At 38.4% G+C, this 24,249-nt stretch overlaps 2 protein-coding genes across 3 annotated transcripts in view; one reads left to right on the top strand and one right to left on the bottom strand.

Moving 5' to 3' along the window:
* The window catches only part of EIF5B (eukaryotic translation initiation factor 5B), a 37,090-nt gene extending 25,565 nt beyond the window's left edge, over nt 1-11,525 (top strand). For both annotated transcript variants that reach the window (XM_063458832.1, XM_063458821.1), the window contains 11 exons: nt 408-549; nt 715-846; nt 3,588-3,770; nt 6,250-6,411; nt 6,752-6,883; nt 8,195-8,326; nt 8,430-8,506; nt 8,600-8,764; nt 9,179-9,317; nt 9,810-9,971; nt 10,727-11,525. In XM_063458832.1, coding sequence (XP_063314902.1) covers nt 408-549; nt 715-846; nt 3,588-3,770; nt 6,250-6,411; nt 6,752-6,883; nt 8,195-8,326; nt 8,430-8,506; nt 8,600-8,764; nt 9,179-9,317; nt 9,810-9,971; nt 10,727-10,834 — 1,534 coding nt within the window. In that variant the 3' untranslated portion in view covers nt 10,835-11,525. The remainder of the gene's footprint in view (nt 1-407; nt 550-714; nt 847-3,587; nt 3,771-6,249; nt 6,412-6,751; nt 6,884-8,194; nt 8,327-8,429; nt 8,507-8,599; nt 8,765-9,178; nt 9,318-9,809; nt 9,972-10,726) is intronic.
* Nucleotides 11,526-14,713: 3,188 nt separating this feature from the next.
* The window catches only part of REV1 (REV1 DNA directed polymerase), a 126,070-nt gene continuing 116,534 nt past the window's right edge, over nt 14,714-24,249 (bottom strand). Inside the window, exons 22-23 of the mRNA XM_063458810.1 lie at nt 16,839-16,941; nt 14,714-15,087 (exon numbers count right to left, since the gene is read on the bottom strand). Of these exons, the coding sequence (XP_063314880.1) occupies nt 14,979-15,087; nt 16,839-16,941 (212 nt within the window). The 3' untranslated portion in view covers nt 14,714-14,978. The remainder of the gene's footprint in view (nt 15,088-16,838; nt 16,942-24,249) is intronic.

The following is a 24,249-nucleotide window of genomic DNA, read 5'->3' as shown; positions in this document are numbered from 1 at the left end:
TTAATTTTACAAGACTGCTATCCAGTCTAGTATTTTATTATGGGTCCTATTTTGTGTGTTTACTGGGTTTTGAGAGGCTGTATTTTGATTGGCCTATTTTAACACAGCCCATTTTAAGGATTCATATTTGGGATTAGCAGAGGTGACTCTTTATTTTCCATCTTTTGGATAACCTAAGACCATTAGTATTTACTTATGTTTTTTTTTTTCTAAAGCACATTTTGAATTCTATTTCATGAATTTACAGTGTTATGGCAGTTCTGTGATCATCTAGTTGTGATCTTGTACATTACATCCACAGAAATCTGTGATCTTTTATCTTATGTTCCTATTTATAGTGCAGAAAATGCCAATTATTCTGCTAGTTTAAGCAAGTTCTTACCATATTTTTACTCTTCACTTCCTAGTAACTTGAGGAACCGTGGAAGTTCACTTTGTGACATTGCCATTCTTGTTGTGGATATTATGCATGGGTTGGAGCCACAGACTATTGAATCTTTAAATCTGTTGAAGACTAAGAAGTGTCCTTTTGTTGTGGCTCTGAACAAAGTAAGTAGCTAGTGTATTTATTTATATTTTTGATCATGTTAATTGGTAAACATATCAATTGTGTAATGGGTGTTTCTTAGAAGAATCATAATTGCAAATATTAAAGTAGCTTTTGGAGAAATGCCCCTCAATTAGCTTAGTTTACTCACTATTCATTGATTTCAGGTTGACAGGTTATATGATTGGAAGAAGAGTCCAGATACTGATGTAGCTGCAACATTGAAAAAACAAAAGAAAAATACCAAGGATGAGTTTGAGGAGCGTACCAAGTCCATCATTGTTGAATTCGCACAACAGGTAACCAAGAATCCTTTTCTACCTAGATGAAATGTATTTATTTTCAGTCCCTAGTTATTTTCAAGTCAAAATACACAACTTGACTAAACGTTAATTTATAGCGTTCTTTTATGTATCGTTTTCTTTACAGAACAAAATATATTAAACCTTTTTTTTTTTTTTCATTCTTTATTTTTCATTCAGCATGATTGTAATAAAACGTATTGGGTAAACATGACAATAAATGCACAGATAGGTACATTCTTATAAGTTATCAGACTCAAAGACATGCTAAATTAGGTATTTTGTGTTTTTGGAAAAAAGAAAAATAATAAATGATAAAGGCGAAAAATTATTAGAGTACTAGGATGGGACACAGATTGTTAACCCTTGTGGGCTTACATGCAGGTTTGTGGGGGGCTCACGGGTTTGGCAATGCTCATCAAGGGGCTCTTTTCTTTCCTATTAGCCGGCCTAGTACTCAAAAGCTTGCAATTATATGCCGGGCGGGGGGATAGTAAATATATTGGTGAGGCATGGTAGTTAAGAGTAGCAACTGGCCTATTTGACCCAGTGGCTGCGTTATCTTGGATGTCCGTGTTTTAAGTGAGAAAAAGAATAACAATTATCTGCTATACTATTATACAAATAATAGTATAACGGTAACGGAACATATAACAAGTGTAAGCATATAGTGGAGCTGCGGACCATGGTGAGAGCCAGTTTGTAGCGGTGGAAAGAGGGAGTTCTTCGAATTCCAGTGTTAGTCCCTGACCTTCTCTGTCTGTCGGGTCTTGCACAGAGGTAAGTCACTGGGATGGGCGAGGGGTGAACTTCGCTATCTTAGCAGGATTCAGGTGGGAAAGTCCTGTGCTTCTCTTGTCCAGGTGGTCAGCAAGGCCTAGCTTTTGCAGGAGGGTTTCCAGTTCCAGATAGCTGCGAGATCTGTAGGCAGTCCCCTGGTGAGTAAACCTTTGGTGTTCCCCAGTGATGGGGTATGTACCTAAGGCGCAGCTGTTGCAAGAGTGGCTGTAGGGTTATTCTCCAAATAAGAGTACTGCGTGTGAGGTCTGGGAACATTGATAGAGTAGACCCTTCGAAAGTTAAGGGGTCTTCCCTTGGGCCGCAGCTTTTTCCTGGAGGGACTGGAACCTGATAATAAGATGTGCAGTAGCTGATAAGGGTGGCAACTACAGCTTTGGGAGGTGAAACAGTCCATCAAGCCTCAGCGATTTTGCCTGTTTAGGTGGTAGGAGGACCGCTGTTAGGCATCTGGCATATTGTGGCAGGTCAGTGAGGCCGACAGACTCCGGAATTCCACGGATTTTTAAGTTGTATTTTCTCCGTTGGTCTTCCAAGGTGTCCATCCTTTCAGCCGTGGTAAGTTGTTGTTGCTTCAGTTCTTCAATCTGCCGTTCAAACGAGATAAGTCTAGTGTCATGGGTGCTTGTAGAGGCTTCCAGGAGGACAATCTTGGCCGTTGTATCCTTAAAATAGGCCATATCTGTGGCTATGTCCTTGCTCAAATCGGCCAACATAGTTTTGAGCAGATCCGCTGTCACATTGCCCCGACTGATGACTGTGTGGGAGAACACTAGGGTGACAAGCCCAGTGTCTGGCCTGGGGATAGTCCCTCTCAAAGATCCGAGGTGGTGCTGTCCGAGGAGTAGAGAGAGCTGTCGTCTTCCAGCGCCATCTTGTGCCATGCGGCCTGTTGCTAGTTTCGTAGACGTTCTCAGATATCTCAGACATTAGGGTTTAAGTTTTTTGTTCTTTCTGCTCATTGTGTTCCTTGACAAGGGAGAAGGATAGCTAGCTGGCTATGTGCCCTTTTTCCTCCAAAAATCTTAATTTTTGCCAATGTTGGCTCAGAGCTCAAAGGATTGCGACCGCTCCGTTCCGTGGCTAGCTTCGCCCCAAAAAACTACTTTTTTACATGTTATAAGAGCATAAAAAGAAGGCACATAATAAAACCCCAAATCTACTTTTGTACCCAACATTAGTTAGAAAACTACCATTTAAGCCATAACCACATGCTATTGCAGGTAAAGATAAAAAAACAATGCATGTAAAGAGAATCCATAAACATTTGCAGTCACCAAAATAAAAAAGAATTTTTTAAATAAAAGAGCATCCTAAAAATACGGAAGCATGTTCATTTAAAAGAATAATTGTCACACGAGAGTGAGGGGATATATTTTTGTATAATTGAAGCGAGCACAAGGCTTTGTATTATTTTTTATTTATTTTTTATAACATGTTAATTTACATATACCTGTTTTTCAGTCATTTATTCCCCCAACCAATAATTTATTTTTCTAAATGTGTCTTCAAGGTGTATCTGTTATATTTTTCTTGGTTCCTTTTCCACCACATACTTTTTTAGTAATTTCTTTTTAATCCTGTAATGCCAATATAATTATTGTATTTGCTATAATCCATTTATAGGTTACTTTGTGTGTGTATATGTATGTGTATATATATATATATATATATATATATATATTCTTCTATTGATTTGGGTACTATATAGTATTTTTCCAGCACACTTCTTTCTCAGTGACCCTTTTCCTTAATTAGCATTGCGAGATCATGACACATGTATCTTGGAGAAAACCCTTTCAAATAGTCATCAATGGTAAAGGTGGCACATTATGTCGGTTGACACTTGCTAAAACGAAGATGAATGTGGATATGGAGAACTTGAAATGTATGTATTTGCACTAATGTTGGTGTACCATATTTAAATTTCTGTTTTTAAGGGCTTGAATGCAGCTTTGTTCCACGAAAATAAAGATCCTCGTACATTTGTGTCCCTGGTTCCTACCTCTGCCCATACTGGAGATGGTATGGGCAATCTGATTTCCCTACTTGTGGACCTGACACAGACCATGCTCAATAAAAGACTGCTCCAGTCAGAGGAGTTGAGAGCTCAAGTCATGGAGGTAAAAAGCCAATTTAAAAAAAAATAAAAATATTAAATTGTATCTTTTAAGCTTTCCTAAAGAGATGGGCTTTAAGGCACTTCTTAAAGGATTGAAGAATAGGGGAGAGTCTGATGGCGGTAGGCAGGGTATTCCATAGGAAGAGAGCTGCCCGTGTGAAGCCCTGTAAGCGTAAGTTGGCCGCACGGGTGCGAGCAGTGGGCAGGAAAAGGTCACGGGCAGAGCGGAGAGCCAGAGAAGGGGCATACCTATGGATCTGTGAGGAGATATGAGGGGCTAGAATTATTCAGTGCTTTATAAGTATGGATTTGCACTTTGAACGGACTCCTATAGGATACAGGAAGCCAATGTAAGGACTGACAGAGGGGTGAGGTGTGAGGACCTACTAGAGAGGGAAATCAGTCTGGCATCCGCATTCATTACAGACCGTAGCGGGGCAACACTTGGAACATTCCTCTAAAATTCTTCAGTTTGTTGTAGGGATCGACCAATTGGCGGTTTTACCGATATTATCGGCCAATATTCTGTATTTTCAGCAATATCGGTATCTACCAATAGAGTTACCGATATTGCCGATAATACATACCAGGACCGCCGGGCCCATTACAAGCCCGGCAGGCCTGGGAGGGCCGTCAGCAAGCTCTTACTTCCCTTCCCTTCAGCTCCCTGTGTAAATCTCGCGAATCCCACGGCCATCAGTGTTGCCTCGAGTTACCATGGCAACGCTCCGCGCGGCACGCACACTGCGAGATTTACACGGGGAGCTGCTGGGAACGTAAGTAACAGCTTGCTTGGCCCCCCCACTGCTCAGTACCACTGGACCACCAGGGAATGCTATAGCCCCCCTCCCTGGCCAGGTAACCAGCAAGGAGACCAGAAAAATAAATAAAAACCTATAAATATTAAAATATAAAATCCCCTCCCTCCCCCCATTTTATACAAATTACATCCCTTCAGAAACACACACACACACTGCATTCATTATATACACACACTCTGCATTATATGCACACACTACACACACTCTGCATTCATTATATACACACACACTCTGCATTCATTATAAATACACACTACACAAACCCTGCATTCACTATACGCACACTACACAAGCACTGCATTCACTATCCGCACACTACACCAGCACTGCGTTCACTATACGCACACTACACAAACACTGCGTTCACTATCCGCACACTACACAAACACTGCGTTCACTATCCGCACACTACACAAACACTGCATTCACTATCCGCACACTACACAAACACTGCATTCACTATCCGCACACTACACAAACACTGCATTCACTATACGCACACTACACAAACACTGCATTCACTATACGCACACTACGCACACACTGCATTCACTATACGCACACTACACAAACACTGCATTCACTATACGCACACTACACACACACTGCATTCACTATACGCACACTACACACACACTGCATTCACTATACGCACACTACACACACACTGCATTCACTATACGCACACTACACACACACTGCATTCACTATACGCACACTGCATTCACTATACGCACACTACACACACACACTGCATTCACTATACGCACACTACACACACACACTGCATTCACTATACGCACACTACATACACTGCATTCACTATACGCACACTACATACACTGCATTCACTATACGCACACTACACACACACTGCATTCACTATACGCCCGCTGCACACACACTGCATTCACTATACGCCCGCTGCACACACACTGCATTCACTATACGCCCACTGCACACACACTGCATTCACTATACGCCCACTGCACACACACTGCATTCACTATACGCCCACTGCACACACACTGCATTCACTATACGCACACTGCACACACACACTGCATTCATTTTGCACACACTGCATTCACTATACGCACACTGCGCACACACTGAATTCACTATACGCACACTCTGCATTCACTCTACGCACACTACACACACACACTGCATTCACTATGCATTATATGCACACAAACACACACACTCTGCATTCATTATAAATACACACTACACAAACACTGCATTCACTATACGCACACTATACGCACTGCATTCACTATACACACACTATACACACACTACACAAACACTATATACACACACACGACACAAACATACACACACCGCTTCCCTGTCTAAACACACTTCATCCACTACATGTGGCATGTATATTTTGTGCATTTACCTTTAGAAATAGTTTATTTTTTCAAAACGGTAAATGTACAGAATATCGGCAAGCTATCGGCCTGAAAGTTCACAGATTATCGATATCGTTATCTGCTCTAAAAAAATCAATATCGGTCGATCCCTAGTTTGTTGTATCTTCTGAATGAATTGTATTGCTTTATACAGAATGTAAAAATCATTTTGAAGATTTCAGTGTATGAACAAACACAGCTATGGAAATTTCTCTCTGTATCTATTTTACATTACTAGGTGAAAGCTCTTCCAGGAATGGGCACAACCATTGATGTCATTTTAATTAATGGGCGTCTAAAGGAAAGTGACATAATTATAGTTCCTGGTGTGGAAGGTCCAATTGTAACACAGATTCGAGGCCTCTTGCTACCTCCTCCTATGAAAGAATTAAGAGTCAAGGTAAATAAAGTTATCTGATTATGTTCCATTTGAAGAGTCTGGCTTGTGCTTTCTATTCTTTGTCTGGCCCACCTCCCCATGCTTACCTTCTGCACTTTGGTAAAGTATTGCTTTTCGATTGCTGTAGTGTGTTGAGTATCTTCCTTTTTTTATTTTAGAAAAGTCATGATTTCAACAGGAAGTCACAATTGAACTTATCTTAAATCTGCAGCTTCTGAAAGTTGCTTCTATCTTGCCCTGACACAGACATTCTTATGCACTTTATCATGTCATATGCTGTTATTAGTTCATAGGTGGTCCTTAAACATATTGAAATTCTTGCCTTCCCTAAATGTTGCAGAATCAGTACGAAAAACACAAAGAAGTGGAAGCTGCACAGGGAGTGAAGATCCTTGGAAAGGACTTGGAGAAAGCACTGGCTGGTTTGCCCATTTTGGTTGCTCACAAGGAAGATGAGATTCCAGTCCTTAAGGTTAGTGGTGTGATTACAGCGTAATACTGCAAAAATGTTGACCATTTTACTCTTTGAAAAAAATTGTCTGCCACTTGAGTAAAAGTAAGAATTTGCTTGGGCTGATCCCAGGCACTATATCCTTGGGGATCTTTTGGCAACATATCTGGCATTATACGCTCACTACTCGGCACTGTCATCCGTCACATTTGGCAACACGAACATGTGACAGTGTTGTGTCCTTCATGAATGTACGGGTGACAGAGGCGGACGATCTTTCCAGCCTATATCCCTCGGGAATCTCCAGCAGCCTACTTTCCTGGCACACAATCTACGTCTTGCATCCATGGCAGCTGGGGCCAAGTGGCGGGCATTATCAGGTGAATATGCAAAGGATGGGGGTCTTCAATGAATTATGCAACAATTTTTGACTGATGTTGGAGTCCTGGCAGGCATCTAGAAAACAAGCATACTCCTCACAACACAATGTGCAGCAACATCATCCAGGCACAGGGCCCAAGTCTATACTAGCATAAAATAACTTCCCAAATATCCTGAAATTCATGTTGTTAACCTTTTGTGGGGGAGAACATTTCGTTTCTGAGAAATTTGCACCATTTCCACTATATGAAAGTCTACACCTGGATTGTATGGCTTTAGAAGGTACTGTGCTCATGCTCCACTTCTACACTGGTGGCTTGTTAGTGGCATCACTCGGCACTGCTTCCCTCTGTGTGACCCTGGGACCCCCAAGGATGAATGAAGAATCTATAGGGCCTAATCTCACAATTGGGAATTGGCTGATAGCCTATCTGTGTATGGGGCTAATCCTAAAGATGTGGCTAATGTCGAGTTTGCCTCCTGCTAAAAGTTGTTATATTTTGTATTTTTATGCAGATCTTGCATCTAACTTTTGATTGATGTTTTTAAGAAGTCTATTGGGTTTAGACTTGTGCTATGCTGAAATCCTAGATGCCAATTGTTTAAGCAGTATTAGGCAATACTATGAATACCAGTGTCATCTTACAATATGACAGACATTACTCATAAATGTGGTTCCAAAGTGTACTTTGTAATGCTGACTGATATATAAAATAAGATGTCTTTATCTGCCAGTCTTATTTACACCATGTGATATGTAAAATTCATTGTTGATATTCTGGCAGGATTTCAGCCATTATAATTTAGTAATAATCTCCCACTTAAACACATGTTTGTGATGTATATTGGTATTGTATGCTATCTGTATGTGGCTGCTCGTCAATAAAGTGAAGTGGATAAAAAAAAAAGCAAGACTTTGCATGTTTACACTTTTTATTTTTATTTTTTAAGGATGAATTAATTCATGAATTAAAGCAGACACTAAATGCAATTAAATTGGAAGAAAAAGGTGTTTATGTTCAAGCCTCCACCTTGGGATCCTTGGAAGCCCTGTTGGAGTTCTTGAAAACATCTGAAGTGCCAGTAAGTTTGTACTGTTTGAATTGTTTTCGTTTCTGAGAAATTTCATCTAAAAGAGCAATTCAATTATTGATATTAATCAATCTATCTTGGTTCTTTTTAACAGTATGCTGGAATAAACATTGGCCCCGTTCATAGGAAAGATGTCATGAAAGCCTCAGTGATGTTGGAACATGATCCTCAGTGAGTACATTTCTCATACAACATGCTTGAATCTGGGACAGCAGTGGGAAAGGTTGCCTAATTGATTTCTCTTTTTCCTTTTTATAATCACAGATATGCTGTTATTTTAGCCTTTGATGTCCGAATTGAAAGAGAAGCCCAGGAAATGGCAGATAGTTTAGGAGTTCGCGTTTTTAGCGCTGAGATAATTTACCATTTATTTGATGCCTTTACCAAGTACCGACAGGATTACAAAAAGCAAAAGCAGGAGGAATTCAAGTAAGTAACCCCCCTCCCCTTCCACATACACAATATTTTATTCTGCTCTAGGAGAGCATTTCCCAACCTTTTCTTAGAACAGCGACTATAATCGTAGTAGCAATTACGGTATATACAGTGCATAAATATATTTTTTATATGCTTTAATATATTTCTTCAGTTACTTCTAATTTCATATTTTTTTTATTGAACAATCATCCCTACCTGTAACATGAACACTATAGTGTTAGGAATACAAATATATATTCCTAACACCATAGTGTCCTATAGGGACAGGGGCAGTGTGTGGTGCAGGTGTCAATAGGGTCCCTTTACTTTTTTTTTTTTTCCTGTGGCCCTTATTTTCAAATATTTAAATATGGTGTCTGGTTCTCATTCTTTGTATTGTACATTTTTTCCCCCCTTCACTTTCAGACATATAGCAGTATTTCCATGCAAATTAAGAATCCTCCCTCAATTTATTTTCAACTCTCGTGATCCGATTGTCATGGGTGTAATAGTGGAAGCTGGCCAGTTGAAACAGGGGACTCTGATGTGTGTACCAACCAAAGGAGTAAGTAAATCTGGATATAGTGTGTATTACAGTGTGAGTAATACAGAACTTCAATTGTGGTTTCTTTAGAAAATCGTGACTTTTTAAAATTATTTTTTTGTGTGAAAATTGCAACCTTCCCCCCCGCCCCCTTTCTTGAAAGCATATTATACCTCGAATAATGAATTCTAGTTTCTGCAAAGGAAGCAATTGAGTTTAGAAAGGAATTTTTACAGCAGAAATTTAAGATGGATTTTGTGGTGACTAAGCCAATGAACAATTGTTATTCTGAAACACCCTTTGTTTATTGATCGCTTATTGCTTTGGGGTTGTGTATGTTGATGTTATGACTCCTGTTTACACATTTGTGATTTTGAACAATATTGTACAAGTGCATTGCAGAAACATTCTAAACCAGCCAAATACAAATGTATGTACACTCTCAAAGTGCTGGTGTTCTTGTGACTACAAATACTAATTTGCGTTTTCCTTTGGGGGTTATTTTCCATTCAGTTTGTAGAAATTGGCATAGTGACCAGTATTGAAATCAATCACAAGTCGGTGGATACAGCGAAGAAGGGCCAGGAGGTGTGTATTAAAATAGAACCCATCCCTGGGGAGTCTCCCAAGATGTTCGGAAGACATTTTGAAGCTACAGATTTCCTGGTTAGCAAGGTAAGGCATGTTTGTTTGCCATCCTGTGGTGGTAATGAAAAGCAGATTTCTTCTTCTTCACAGTTCATATTTATTATTTTAATGTTTTATTGCTATATTCTGCTCTTTGGGTTATTAAGGACATTTCCCTTTAAGCTCAGTCAATTTTAGGCTTGCTGAGCATAATCAAATATTGCTCTCAAGCATCTGCTTGTTCCAAAGGTTAATAGTTCCTGCTTTATGTTAAAGTTTATTGGGTACCATAGGACATGTAGATAGCACTACCTGATGTTGTTTAGGATGTGACATAGAGTCCTACTCTAATATGGCATCATTTTGACGTTGCGTTTTGACAACCGATGTCAAATATGCACGGAACCAACAATCTCTGTCAGCAGAGGGTTAGACTCTGTATGAAACACTACACATACAGACTCAAGGCTCCATGACGACTTCAAATCACTGATGTAGCCAATTGGGCTTTGAGTATCCCTTTAACCCCTTAAGGACACATGACGTGTGACATGTCATGATTCCCTTTTATTCCAGAAGTTTGGTCCTTAAGGGGTTAAAGCATTTTTCAAATACAGTGACACAATCTCTGTTGCACACTACCCATTTTTAACCTGTTTTTGGCAGCATCGAATGGGTAGGTTGGCACACCCTAGTCCTTGAACTGTTAACCATAAACTTAATTTTATAGCTGTTGAAGACTGGTATTATATGCGTTTGAGTGATTGGTGTAATTTTAAACTCCTTATTTTCCTTTATTTCAGATTAACCGTCAATCAATTGATGCTTTGAAAAACTGGTTTAGGGATGAGATGCAAAAATCAGATTGGCAGCTCATAGTAGAATTGAAGAAAGTGTTTGAAATCATCTGATGCTTTTCTGACGGCAATTACCAACTGAACCGTGTAGTACAAATGGAAGCATTTGCTCCCGGTAAAGGAAATAATTATATATATTAAAGAAAAAAAGGAAAAAAGAAAGCATAAGTAAACAGAGACAGGGGAGACTGAACCTGTGGTTTGGAATAAAAAGAAAAAAGTAGTTTAAAATTGTTTTCCATGAGAAACCAAGAAATTTACACTGGTTTGACAGTGCTCAATTTTACACATCCCCACAATTCCAATGTGCCTGCTCATCTTTTACCCACATGAATCTTGTACTGGCTTCTGTTTTAAACAATTAACCCAATGTTTTATTACAGGATGCTCTCTCCATTTTTTACTTGTAAGAACAGTACTGCAGGTTTTGATTTTTCCTGCAGCTTAGAAAACTTGGACATTTTTGATGTAATAATGAAATTAAATGTCATTATTTATGCATTTTTCTCTTTGCCCTGGCCCCATGAAGTTTCCAGTTTTTTTTCTCTGTGCCTACAGCTATTTGGGTTTTCTTTTTAAAAGATGGAGAATTAATTAATTGGAAACGGTGTCAGCTTCACGTGCAACAATGATGTAAAATGTATTTTGGGCAGAATTTTAATGCTTGTACAATTCATGATGCCAAATTTATTCTGTAATCTCATTGTGGCACAGAGCCAGAAATAAAGTAACTGGATAATGTAAAGTGTCTGGGTTATTTATGTGATCATATTTATTGCACTTGACGTATTAAAAATGTAAATATGGAACAGCAGCACAATTGGGCCCCATAACCACTTTAATGAAGCAATTTTGGTTCATTGCACTGCCCTTGCACTGCCACTATATATATTTTATATAGCCCTAGTAACATCCCTTTAATGTGCATGCACAGCCTTCCTAAACACTTTCTATATTTAACAGAATGTGCTATACAGAATTTCTTATCTCCTGCTCTATTAATAGCCGCCTAGACCCTGCAGGAGCCTTCTGTGTTTGATTAAATTTACAGAGCAGGTGATACTAACTTTGAAAGCAAGTTAACATCTGTTTGAAACTTAAACCTTTTTCCATGCAGGCCATGTCATAGCCAGGCGAGTTGTGGCTAGGGCTGCATAAAACAAAACAAGTGATTTAACTCTTAAATGGCAGAGATTTGATCAGTGAGACTGCAGGGGCACAATCTATACCAAAACTGCTTCATTGAGCTATAGTTGTTTTGATGCCTATAATGTCTCTTTAATGCAATGTGTTCAGCAAATCCAGATATTCTAATGAAATCTAAAATTTAATTTGTTATTAAAGGAACTCTTTAGGGTTAGAAATACAGCTTTGTATTCCTAACACTAATATTCCTTATCCTCCCCTCCCTTGTGGCACTCACCTGTTTCCCTTTTTGCTGGCTCCGCCTCCTCCGATGTAAGCACCAATGGGAATACAATGCACATGTGTTGCGAGCGCCTCGACCACACTAGGCCTTCCCCATAGGAAAACATTCAACTATTGCTTTCCTATGGGGGATTTATATATGCTGGATGAATTTCCAACATTGTTTTATGGACTCAAATTCAGTGAAACAGCAAGAAGCTCCTGTAGTTTCTCTGGAACTGCATTAAAATGTAGTGGTCAGGGTGCCTATAGTGTCCCTTTAAGGACTATTTTTAAAAAATATATCAACAGGTGGCATACTCGTGAAATGCCTTCTCTGTTTGTGAAGAACAAGCGGTCTGAAAATTTATTTTAGAATAGCCTCTTCCACACCAAAATAAATGGTAATTCCAAGTAAAGGTAAGCTGTCAGGTGTTGAGCATTCATCCCCAAGAGATGCCTAGTAGATTGTTCTTGTTTGAGAGCAGCTTAACCTGGCAGCATGTTCATTATTTTAGGATTATCCAGCAGATGGGTCTGGGCCCTCTACACTATTCCTACTGCTAGGGTCTGAATGATGCACCGATAGACCCTGTAAACATCACAAATCTTATACGCCAGGACTGTTAACCTTAGATTTTATTCTAACCTTAAAGCTGTTCGTTACACAGGCAGGGACAACCAAAGCATATGGGACTTTCAATTCAATGCAGTGGATCACAAGGTCTCCGCCTCTATGAATGCCCACATGTTTTATTTAGAGCAGCCCGCTACCTCCCTCCCAAACATCGTAGCTGAATTAAAATTTATATGGAAAACTGAAACTTGAATAAATCCGAGGTTCTCAATATCTTTGTGCCCACACACAAAACCTCCTGGGTGAAGTTCCAATTCCCTTCTCCGATGATGCAAAGAGCACCTTATGTTAATCTCTCTCCCTCTCCCCTCTCCCCTCTCTCCCTCTCCCCTCCCCCCCCCGGATCCTGCAAAGCTATACAATTTTAACGTCCTCCTGATTCGGGACTGGATTGGAGTCTATATGAGAACTTGGTCGCTGCTGTACTTTGTTTTGGCTGAAATAATCCAATCAAGATGAAATTACTTTCAAGACTACTGAATCTTTTAAACAATTTCGATACAGCTACCCCTGGCTTTTCTCCATATTGGATAAGGGTGGAGTTTGAAGAGGCAGCAGAATTGATACTCCTGAAACAAATGGGTGGTTTGGGTTTCCCCTCTTGCTTTAATCACCAGCCATCACACCTTTCTTGCATTGTAGAGTGGCATTGCATCAGCTCTTTGAAACACTGGGCCAGGCTGGAACAAATTTGGTCAAGGATAGGCAGCTGTGGCTGGAACCTAATGATTGCTGAACAACATATGCAATCACCTATTTATTGGCACTTCTGTCTGTGTCCATTTACTTCGGACCTGTGTACCCTCTTAAAGGACCACTATAGTGCCAGGAAAACTAGTTCCCTGAGGGTGCCCCCACCCTCAGGGTCCCCCTCCCGCTGTGCTGGATGTAGAGGAAGGGGTTAAACTTACCTCTTTCTCCAGCACTGGGCGGGGAGAGCTCTCCTCCTCCCCGCCTCCTCTCCGCGCACACATTCAGCCAGTCTCATAGGAAAGCATTCACAATGCTTTCCTATGGACGCTGGCGTCTTCTCACTGATTTTCACAGTGAGAATCACGCAAGCGCCTCTAGCGGCTGTCAATGAGAGAGCCACTAGAGGCTGGATTAACCCTAATATAAACATAGCAGTTTCTCTGAAACTGCTATGTTTATAGAAAAAAAGGGTTAAACCTAGCTGGACCTGGCACCCAGACCACTTCATAAGGCCGAAGTGGTCTGTGTGCCTAGAGTGGTCCTTTAACCCAACCTTTCCTGTATGGATTGATTATAGCTCTTTAGGTTTCTTCTTTTTGGAGACCGGTTTTTGATACCATGACCTATCTACTGCTGCCCTTTCTAGGTGCTTAGGGTGGTCCTGGGGGTATTGACTAGGATGGAAGGATCTGCCTCTACTCACTGAACTTCATGCTTGAGCGCTGTGTGTTAGTTATCTTGAGGTAACTTAACGCTCCACTCCAATCTTATGTCTAGATGACATAAGTAATGTAACACTTACTCTGACGCAACCCTTTCCCAAGCAGGACAATCCTCCTCTGTAATGCTGACATCAAAAGAGAGTGATACCTCTCCTGCTGGGCAAAGTAGGACTGACTTGCTGGGAGGATTGCACTATGCTGGGGCATAGGAAAACTGCTTGTAGAGATGTGAGGATTGGTTGACAGGTTAGTGGAGGGAACATAATTTTCATAGAATTTTCAGAAAATCTATCAATTTGCTAGTACAATGTATACTTTTTTTTTTTTTTTTAAGCTAAAATTTAGTACCATGACTGGTGCACTTTTAGTAAACTCTATTAAAGACACAAATGGCAATGGCATCCAGACAAAGTACAAAACATTCTTACAGTTCTTTATTAAACAACTGTGAACACTTCACTGTAAAAATCCATAAAATTTTTATAAACATTTTGTAAATAGAGCCTATTCTACAATAAAAGAATTTGAAACACATATTTACATGCAATACTGACAAATTTGGCACTTCCTGAAAATGAAAAAAAAAATGTACAAAAAGAACATTTTCTCAATGAAAAGCAATTTAAAACTATTTTGTTGTTAAAAGTTTGAGCATTGATTTCATGCAATACTTTACAAGCACTTATGGCACAGCGATTCAATTAGAGGGCACCAGGCTCTCCTCTACCTTTTATCAAGGTTAAACTTTCAATGTGCTTCCATAAGTTTGCTGTAAAACGACTTGAACATTATCGAGAATGAAATCAAATGCCATGTTCCACACAGATTCCACAGACTGCTGCATTAACCTGGAAAACATATCAGAAAGGCATGCATTAATAGTTTTATAAGACATTTGTAACATTCCATGATCAACAGTGCATTTGTCAGCTTTGGGCCTTCAGTTTAACTTTGTATGATGTGTGTGGCGTGTGGCCATAGACATATAAAAACAGAGTCCCATCCAATGTGCAGATATAAATAAAGTTGATTTGCGTTCCACAGTGGAACGCACATGGGCGGCCGACGTTGGCGTGACGGTGTCGCCGTTCATGCGCACACATCGGGAAATTACGCGACCTGGCATTTTTATTCTGTTTTTTAATCTCTTGTTATTAAAGCTTGTTTGCACTATATTTATTTTTTATTTTTATGTGAGTTCTACAAGCTCATCATCCAGTTGGTAATTATATTCACCACTGTGTTTGTGAAAGTGGCACCCTACACTGTATTTGCACTTGGTTGTTGTACAGTTTTCCGTTGCACTTGTTTTTAAGGGATATAGGGAGTGTGTCCCATTTGTAGTGGCTTACCTGCACCCAGTGTTGTGGTTATCTCACTATTTCCATTTACTTTGTATGATGTCTATATATTTTTTTTTTTTTTTTAGAACAAGGGGCAGCTGCCAAAAACACTATCCTGGGAACTCACAAGTAGAAAACAAACACAAACCTTTTGATCCACCCTTTAATACTTTTATAACTTATGTTTTACCATATATATATATATATTTTTTTTTTAACCAAAGACTTACCACCATACTGCCTGCAGATGAAACTGCTGGGATTAAAGGGACACTATAGTATAGTCACCTGAACAACTACAGCTTAATGTAGTTGTTCAGGTGAGATCTATAGCTCCCTGCAGGCAATCTAATGTAAACACTGTATTTAAAAAAACAAAAAAACAGTGTTTACATTGATAGGAATACCTCCAGTGGCTGTCACTCAGACGGCCACCAGAGGGACTTCCTATCATGCATGGCCCTAAAAAGGCCATGTACACATCAGACGTATTAAAATACGTCTGACGTGTGCAGGAGAGAAAAGGCACTATGTGCGCGCCTTCCCTCTCCTGCCTGTCAGGAGAGGGGGTGGGCAAAAACTGACAGCTCAGCTCGCGGCCGCGCGTAGTGTGCTCAGGACTTCATGCCGCCCTATAAAGTATGTTCGCCGCACAAGGGAGCAATGACTTTTCCGAATGGAAGCGTCTGATTGCTCCCTGCTCGCGCCCGCCTATTTCATCATTTTGACGAAATAGGGGGCGCTGGAACAAGGTGAGTAAAAAGGGCTGCCTGGAGTGTCCCTTTAAATACTGCAACATATGGATTTCCCTCTCAGATAGTAGGCTCGGGGGAAATTAATCCGGATTTTTCACTGGGAGCTTTTTGCAGATGGGACAGTTCCCAGGATGATAATGATAAACAGTAATTCTGTCCCTACCTTATGGTCCCATAGTGTAACCCACTATATCTCAAATTGGGTACAGGGGCACTCGTAAACATTGATTGACCAAAATATTTATATAAAATGATATATTTACATTAAAATCATATTAAGTGAAGGGTTATGTTTATGGCTGTTTTGGTTTGTAAGATCTGTCAGTGGCATTTGTTTCCAACAATGTTTTAGATAATCTCTCCATGCATGGGACTCAAGGATGCCACTAGGAATTCAAATAATTTATTTATATCACTATGAAATTGAAGGGTTTCTCTTTACAACTAGATTCTACATATTATTGCAAATATCATGTAGTAAAGGGTTTTGTGTGCACATACCTTTTCATGTATTTTATAACCAAATCAAGCTTCTCCAAATCTTTTTCTTCTATTAAATCTGTGCAGTATTTTACCACCTGGAGTATGTCTTCTTCCATGGGATCTAGTGGAAAAGAACAGATTAAGAATTATAAGTTATACAATAACAGAAGAAAAAAAAAAAAACACTTATGATAATCAATAAGTGAAGACAAGGAAGCTCAACACTAGTGTAGGTGTTCTTTTTGTGACCCACATCAAAGATGAACAAACATGCAACTAGAAGTATATTAAGTACAATACTCCAAATTATAGTGGAGTGCTATAATACAATTAGTTTACACCTATTTCTTGTTTGTGGCAAACATGAAAAAAATAAAACAAACATAGTGCAAATTGTGCAGTGTGAACCTATTTACAATGTTGCACTAAGATGCAAGTGTGTCATCTCGCAAGTATATACCAGTAGACTGTATTAGGTTTCCAAAGATCTGGCTATTTCAAAGTCTAATACGTAAATTTTTAAAAGTTTTTACAAAGTGTATTTGAGAAAGGACTAACTTCGTAGGTAGATGTTTTCAAACAGCCTACCAAAAGTTATTCTTTTAACATTCTTAAACACATTTTCAAACCGAGAAGCAAAACCACTCCCTCTTAACAGAACTTAATATTCTACGTAACATACTCATGAAAGAACAGGTAAAAGGTTGTAGTCTAGGGCAAGGAGGAGTAAAAGGGGTGAGAAGGCAAAGTCACAATAGCACTAATGGACACTAAAGGATCAATAATGTCTCGTAGAAACCTGTTCATGTATTCATATCACGAAGCTCACATATGTGCAAAAGATTCTCCTCATATTGATACATTCACTTCCAGAGATCTGATATATTCTACACTATCCATTCACTGTAATACGAGAGGCAAGAATGTTTTGAATAAAATATTGGGAAGCTGATGGCTAACATTTTTTATTTTTTTTTAATACTTTTATTATTTTCTTTATCAAGTACGATACAAATATTATTAAATTGTAATGTTGTGTTAAATTTTTTTCGATACAGTCATACGTTATAGTGATCACATTATTACTGGATATATTTTATTAGAAATATAAAGACCCCCCCCCACCCCATCTACTGTCAATCAGGGAGTACCGCTCAAACGTATCATTAAACATCTTTACATCTATACTATTAACCCCTTAAGGACACAACTTCAGAAATAAAAGGGAATAAACCGGAATATTTCCATCATGTGTCCTTAAGGGGTTAATATCTTTTGCTGTGGCCCAGTTTCTCTAAATATGAACTCAATATACTGGAATATTTTTTTTGTATCCACAAACCTCTCTCCATCCTTAATTGATGTAGCAACTGTTTCTCCACGTCCTGCCATATAGGAGTGTTGGTTCTCATCCAATGTCTGGCAATTACACTCTTAGCCGTCATAAGAATATGTATGGCAAAATCCTGATTATATTTTAACCATGAACCCATTCCTATGTACAACAAAAATAGTTCTCTGCACAAGATAACTGTATATATATCTGTATCGGTGGGCACAACCACCAGATGTTCATACAGTCCCAATTATTCAACCACATTTCCAACAATTATTTAATAGTACTGGGTATATCTTAGATAAAAGGAGATTAGTTTATCTATTTGATCTGTGTCCCCAATGTATAAAGGTTTTTGATATATCCTTTTAACCTCAAATAATAGAAAATTTCTGTGTTTGGTAAACCATATTCCTGTTGTATCTGTCGAAAGGGCTTTATTTCATTGTGGGCTATAATGTTCTTAATATTTGTTATGCCCAATTCTTTCTACTTTTATAGTTGTATATTATATTTTAAGATTTTAATATCATTTTCCGCAATCACTTTAGTCTTTAGGCCCATACTTATTCTGATCTTATTCCAACTTTCGGATATATCTAGAATAGTTTTAGGAAACAAGTATAGATTTTTTTCCCTCTTTCTTTCTGAGCTTTGTCTGACTCTGGGGTTGTCCAAAAAACTATGCTTAGATTTTGATTATTCAATATACTTTGTTCAATTTTACACCAACTTGAAGGAATGCTGTTTTTTTTTGTGGAGATTTTCTGGCGTGTGATAGTCTGCTTGCCCTATACATTTGTACAACATTGGACATCAATAAATTAGCATTTATTCGTGGGGATTTCCCCTGACATACAAATTTCCTAAATGCTGTCTGTATCATTATTAACCATGTCTCTGGGAAATTGAGTGGAATTAATCTAAAAAGATATACCATTTAAGGAGGATGTACGATTTCAAAATATTTACTCTACCCCACCATGAGATTGGAATTTTTCGCCAGTCAATTTATTAATTTTTTTACTAAAGGTTTTGTTTTGTTTTTGTTTGGACAATTTTTGTAATTTCTGTGCAGATTTGAATTCCTAGATAATTTATTGAGTTTGACTCCCTCTTAAATTCCTATTTATCGCTTAACAATTTCCTATCGCTCGCTGTAATATTACTACCTAGCGCAATTGATTATTCAATTTATATCCGGATATCTTTGCAAACTGATTTATAATATTCATTACGGCTTCCATAGAGCTGAGTGGATCTTGTAGTGTTAAAATAACATCATCTGCATTTAAATCTAACAAATTGGGTCTGATCATAATAAAATCCTCTAATTGCCACATCTTCCCTTATGGCTGCTGCCAAAGGTTCCAAAAACATTATGTATAATATGGGGGACAACGGGCAGCCCTGTCTAGTTCCATTTCCCAATGTGAACCGTTCAGAGCTGAACCAGTTGCCCACAACTTTTGCTGATAGATTTAAATATAAATGCCATGATTGCATCAAAAATGGGTCCCTCCAAGCCAAATGCTGTTAATGAATGCTGTAAATATCTCCACCCAACCCTGTCAAAAGCTTTCTCTGCGTCTAATGACAGGGTTAGGAGAGGGGTCTTGTTTTTAGGGCTATTTCTAAGATGTCTATTAGTTTCAGAATACTAGTGGTTGCGGACCTGCTTTGAACAAATCCTACCTTGTCCGGATGTATTATTTTCCCAATAATTGTATTCAGTCACGCTGCTATAATTGAGGAATACAATTTAATGTCAACAATTTGAAGCCAATAATTAGAGCCCTCCAAACTGCTTTTATCTTGTTTCAAAATTGGTATTATATTTGATTGTAGCATTTCCATTGGGATTGGATTTCTCTTACCGAAGTCATTAAAAAGTTTGCAGAGTTGAGATTTGATATTATCTTTTAAAATTTTAAAGAATTTATTTGAGAACCCATCCAGACCTGGGGACTTCCCAATTTTAAGATTCCCAATAACTTTATTTAGCTCTTCTTCCCTAAAAGGTGAATTTAATAAGAGCAGTTGCTCTTGCGTTATTTTAGGGATTTTACTCTTCTTTCGAAATTCCTTAACCCCTTAAGGAACAAAATTCTGGAATAAAAGGGAATCATGACATGTCACACATGTCATGTGTCCTTAAGGGGTTAATGTCAACCTTAGAGGGCGCCATTGGTAGATTATATAGAGTTTTATAATAATCTTGGAAAGCCCATACTATTTTCTCAGGTATCATAAGAGTTTGATCTTTATATTGTATTCTAGAAATACATTTATTTGATTTTTCCTTTTTAATTTGATTGGATAATAATTTATCTGGTTTGTTGCCCTTATAATACCATACTTTTTTTTTAATTTTTTTTTTAATTAAGCCTTTCATAATTTGCTCTTATTATTAGTGCCTTATTAATTTGTTTTTCTATTTCGATGATTTTTAGTGTATTTTCCCTGGAGGGAACCTTTTTATTTTGGAGACGAAGAGAATCTGGTTGTAAGTATAGCTCAGGTAACGCTGGTGATTTATTTTTCTTAAATGACCGTGTATCACGCTTTTATAGGCGCGCTATATTGTAGAAGATGATACCTCTTCATTATTATTTCCTTTAAAATATAAATTGGTTGTCTGTTTTAAATGCTCTGCATATTGAGGTCTCCTGTAATGCACAGATCTGAATCTGTTCTCTCTGGAGAAAATCTAGTAATATCCACCTATTTTGAGGCGCGTTAATGCCACGCGCGTTTACAGTAACTATTCTAATATCAAAAGTTCTACACACCTTTTCTCTTTATTTTGAGCATTACGGTTATCCCTGATTGACAGCAGCCTCTCCCTCCCCTTCTTATAGCATAATAATTTAAATACAACATTTTTACTAAGTTCCCCTAAAAATCCCCACTCCCTTCCTCTCCAAGGATGTACCACCCCTGGGAGGTGCCAGTGCATGGAGACAAGAGGGTAAGAGGGACCACAATCCTCTTTCTCGTATCTCCAAGTACTGGAAACCAATACGGCCGTTATCGCAGCCCAGTGCTAATTCCGAGGCTGGCAGGATTCATGCCTTTTATATTTATAATATCGGTGAATTTCCACCAGCAAAGATTTTCACCAATAAACAGAGGTAGTAAAAAAAGGAGAAAGAGAAGAAAATAAATAAATATTACATTATCACTTTACCCTCCATCTCAATATACTATTTTCCCTGTCCCATTTCTTTCTCCTACCCATTTACCCTACTATATGTGTGTTCACCCTAAATTAACACAAACTATACACCCCAAGTTACTGTACAATCTTATACTTAATCTATATTATATATTACTTATTTGTTGTATAATTTAATGTTTTATGTTTCTTTTTACCATTATGTAAACTCTATCCTCACTTCTTACTTTCTGTGTATTCACCCTCTATTTTCACTGACACTATACCATTAAGACATTCCTTATTAAGTCTTATCTTTCTCTATTAGTGATATATCTAGATTGTGTTTCTTATACGTGTCTTTCGGATTTTGCTCTTTCCCTATTGTATATTATCTCTCCCTTCTCTTTAATTGCAATATTTTACTACTTCAAGTAGTTGAAGTGAGTCTTATTGTGTACCTTATATTCAAATACTTATTTCTTTTACTTTTACACTCTTTTTCACACCTACATACTCATTTCCCATCTCCCCATGTACACAAAAAGGATAGAGAGAGAGAAAAATAGGAGAGAGGAAAAAAATAAAATTAAATAAATTTAACCTCTTCACTCCATCTTTCTAAGATATTCTTAATTATTTAAGGAAGTAATTTCATTTCTTGCATCCTCTCTCTGAGACCTTTGGCATTCGAAAATGCTTTTCTGTGATCTTCATATGTTGCCGCTATTCCTGCAGGTAAAGTCCACATATATCTTATGTCTTTAGATCTTAGAGCTATTGTGAGAGGGTCGTATTGTTTCCTTTGCAGTCTTGTGTTGATTGACAGATCTGGAAATACGCAAATATTCACATACTTCGTACCTTTTTTTGCCTTCTTCCTATATACTTGAATAATTTGATCTTTAAATCTATATGAATGTAAGCATGATACAATATCTCTTGGGAGAGAGGCTGCTATATTTGTCGGTTTGTTCAATCTATGCGCTCTTTCAATGAAGTTATTACTTAAGCCTTGATTATCTAAGAAGATAAAAAAGGTGTCCAAATATTTTCCCATCTCATGTATAGCAACATTCTCTGGTACTCCTCTGATTCTGAGATTTATCCTGTGTGCTCTATCTTCATTCTCAAATAATTTCAATTTAAGATTAACTGTCTACTGCTCCAAGGATTTTACACGATCTTCCAACTGTTTGTTTTGATAAGATAGTACTTCTAGTTTCTCATCAATTTTTTCCATCCGATTTGTCATTTTTTTTCTATATCACTTTTTACGTTCTCTGACAAAGTTTCTAGTTGTTGTTTGATTTTTTTCAAATTGATTGTCAAGACAGGATTTCAGATATTGTGGAGTGATACCCTTTACATGTAAAGGTTCTATGGTAAGCATATCTTGATTCTCCTCTCCTTGCAAATGTACCGTATATACTCGAGTATAAGCCGACCCGAATATAAGCCGAGGCCCCTAATTTTACCCCAAAAACTGGGAAAACTTATTGACTCAAGTATAAGACTAGGGTGGGAAATGCTGCAGCTACTGGGAAATTTCTAAATAAAATTAGATCCTAAAAAAATTATATTAATTGAATATTTATTTACAGTGTGTGTATATAATGAATGCAGTGTGTGTGTATGAGTGCAGTGTGTGTGTGTATGTATGTATGTATGAGTGCAGTGTGTGTGTGTATGAGTGCAGTGTATGTATGTATGTATGTATGAGTGCAGTGTGTGCGTGTATGAGTGCATTGAGTGTGTGTATGAGTGCAGTGTGTGTGAATGAGTGCAGTGTGTGTGAATGAGTGCAGTGTGTGTGAATGAGTGCAGTGTGTGTGAATGAGTGCAGTGTGTGTGAATGAGTGCAGTGTGTGTGAATGAGTGCAGTGTGTGTGAATGAGTGCAGTGTGTGTGAATGAGTGCAGTGTGTGTGAATGAGTGCAGTGTGTGTGAATGAGTGCAGTGTGTGTGTGTGTGTGTGTTGCAGAGCCTTGGTGGGGGGTGGGCATTTTTATTATTATTATTTTTTTTAATTATTTTAATTTTTTATTTATTTATTATTTTTTAAGTATTATTTATATTATTATTATGTATACATTTTCTATTTTTTTCGTCCCCCCTCCCTGCTTGCTCTCACTCCCTGGTGGTCCAGTGGCATTGGCAGTTCAGTGGAGGGGGGCTGGCAGAGCTGTTACTTACCTCTCCTGCAGCTCCTGTCAGCCCCCTCCTCCTCCACGCCGGTCCGGTCAACTCCCTCTGCAAGTCCCAGTGTAAGTCTTGCGAGAGTCGCACTATGACCCCGTGGCTCTCGCGAGACTTACACTGGGAGCTGACAGAGGTGCTGACCGGACCGGCGCGGAGGAGGGAGCTGACAGGAGCTGCAAGAGAGGTAAGTAACAGCTCCCTGCCAGCCCCCCTCCTACACAGCCCCATTGTCTGTATTATGGCAATGTAAATTGCCATAATACAGACATTGACTCGAGTATAAGTCGAGTTGGGGTTTTTCAGCACAAAAATGTGCTGAAAAACTCGACTTATACTCGAGTATATACAGTATGTGTTTCTCTTGATTTTTATTTAATTTGTCCCTTTTTTTCAGCCTGAGGAGAAAAAAATGCTTTTTTTTTTTTTTTTAGTATTCTTAGCTTCACTTATTTGTCACTATTTTGATAGGTCAACAGTTGTCTATCAGGAGGAATAGGTGTCTCTTACGTTTCTCTCTTCCTTTCCCCTTCTCTATTATTGTGCTTTGGTACAGTGGGTATCAGCAGTGGATTGTTGAGGGCCGGGAATTATATCTTTCTTCTTTGTGTATACCTGATAATACCGCTCAAAAATACCCCCGTCTATCCCGTTATCTTTTTTTTTTAAATTCACTCGGTTATGTTAACGTTTATATAGAATCGCAAGCCTTGTAGAATTAAATCAACGTCTTTACA

Source organism: Pelobates fuscus, chromosome 1, assembly GCF_036172605.1.
Source record: "Pelobates fuscus isolate aPelFus1 chromosome 1, aPelFus1.pri, whole genome shotgun sequence".
NCBI lineage: Eukaryota > Metazoa > Chordata > Amphibia > Anura > Pelobatidae > Pelobates > Pelobates fuscus.
This window is presented reverse-complemented; position numbering and strand designations above follow the sequence as displayed.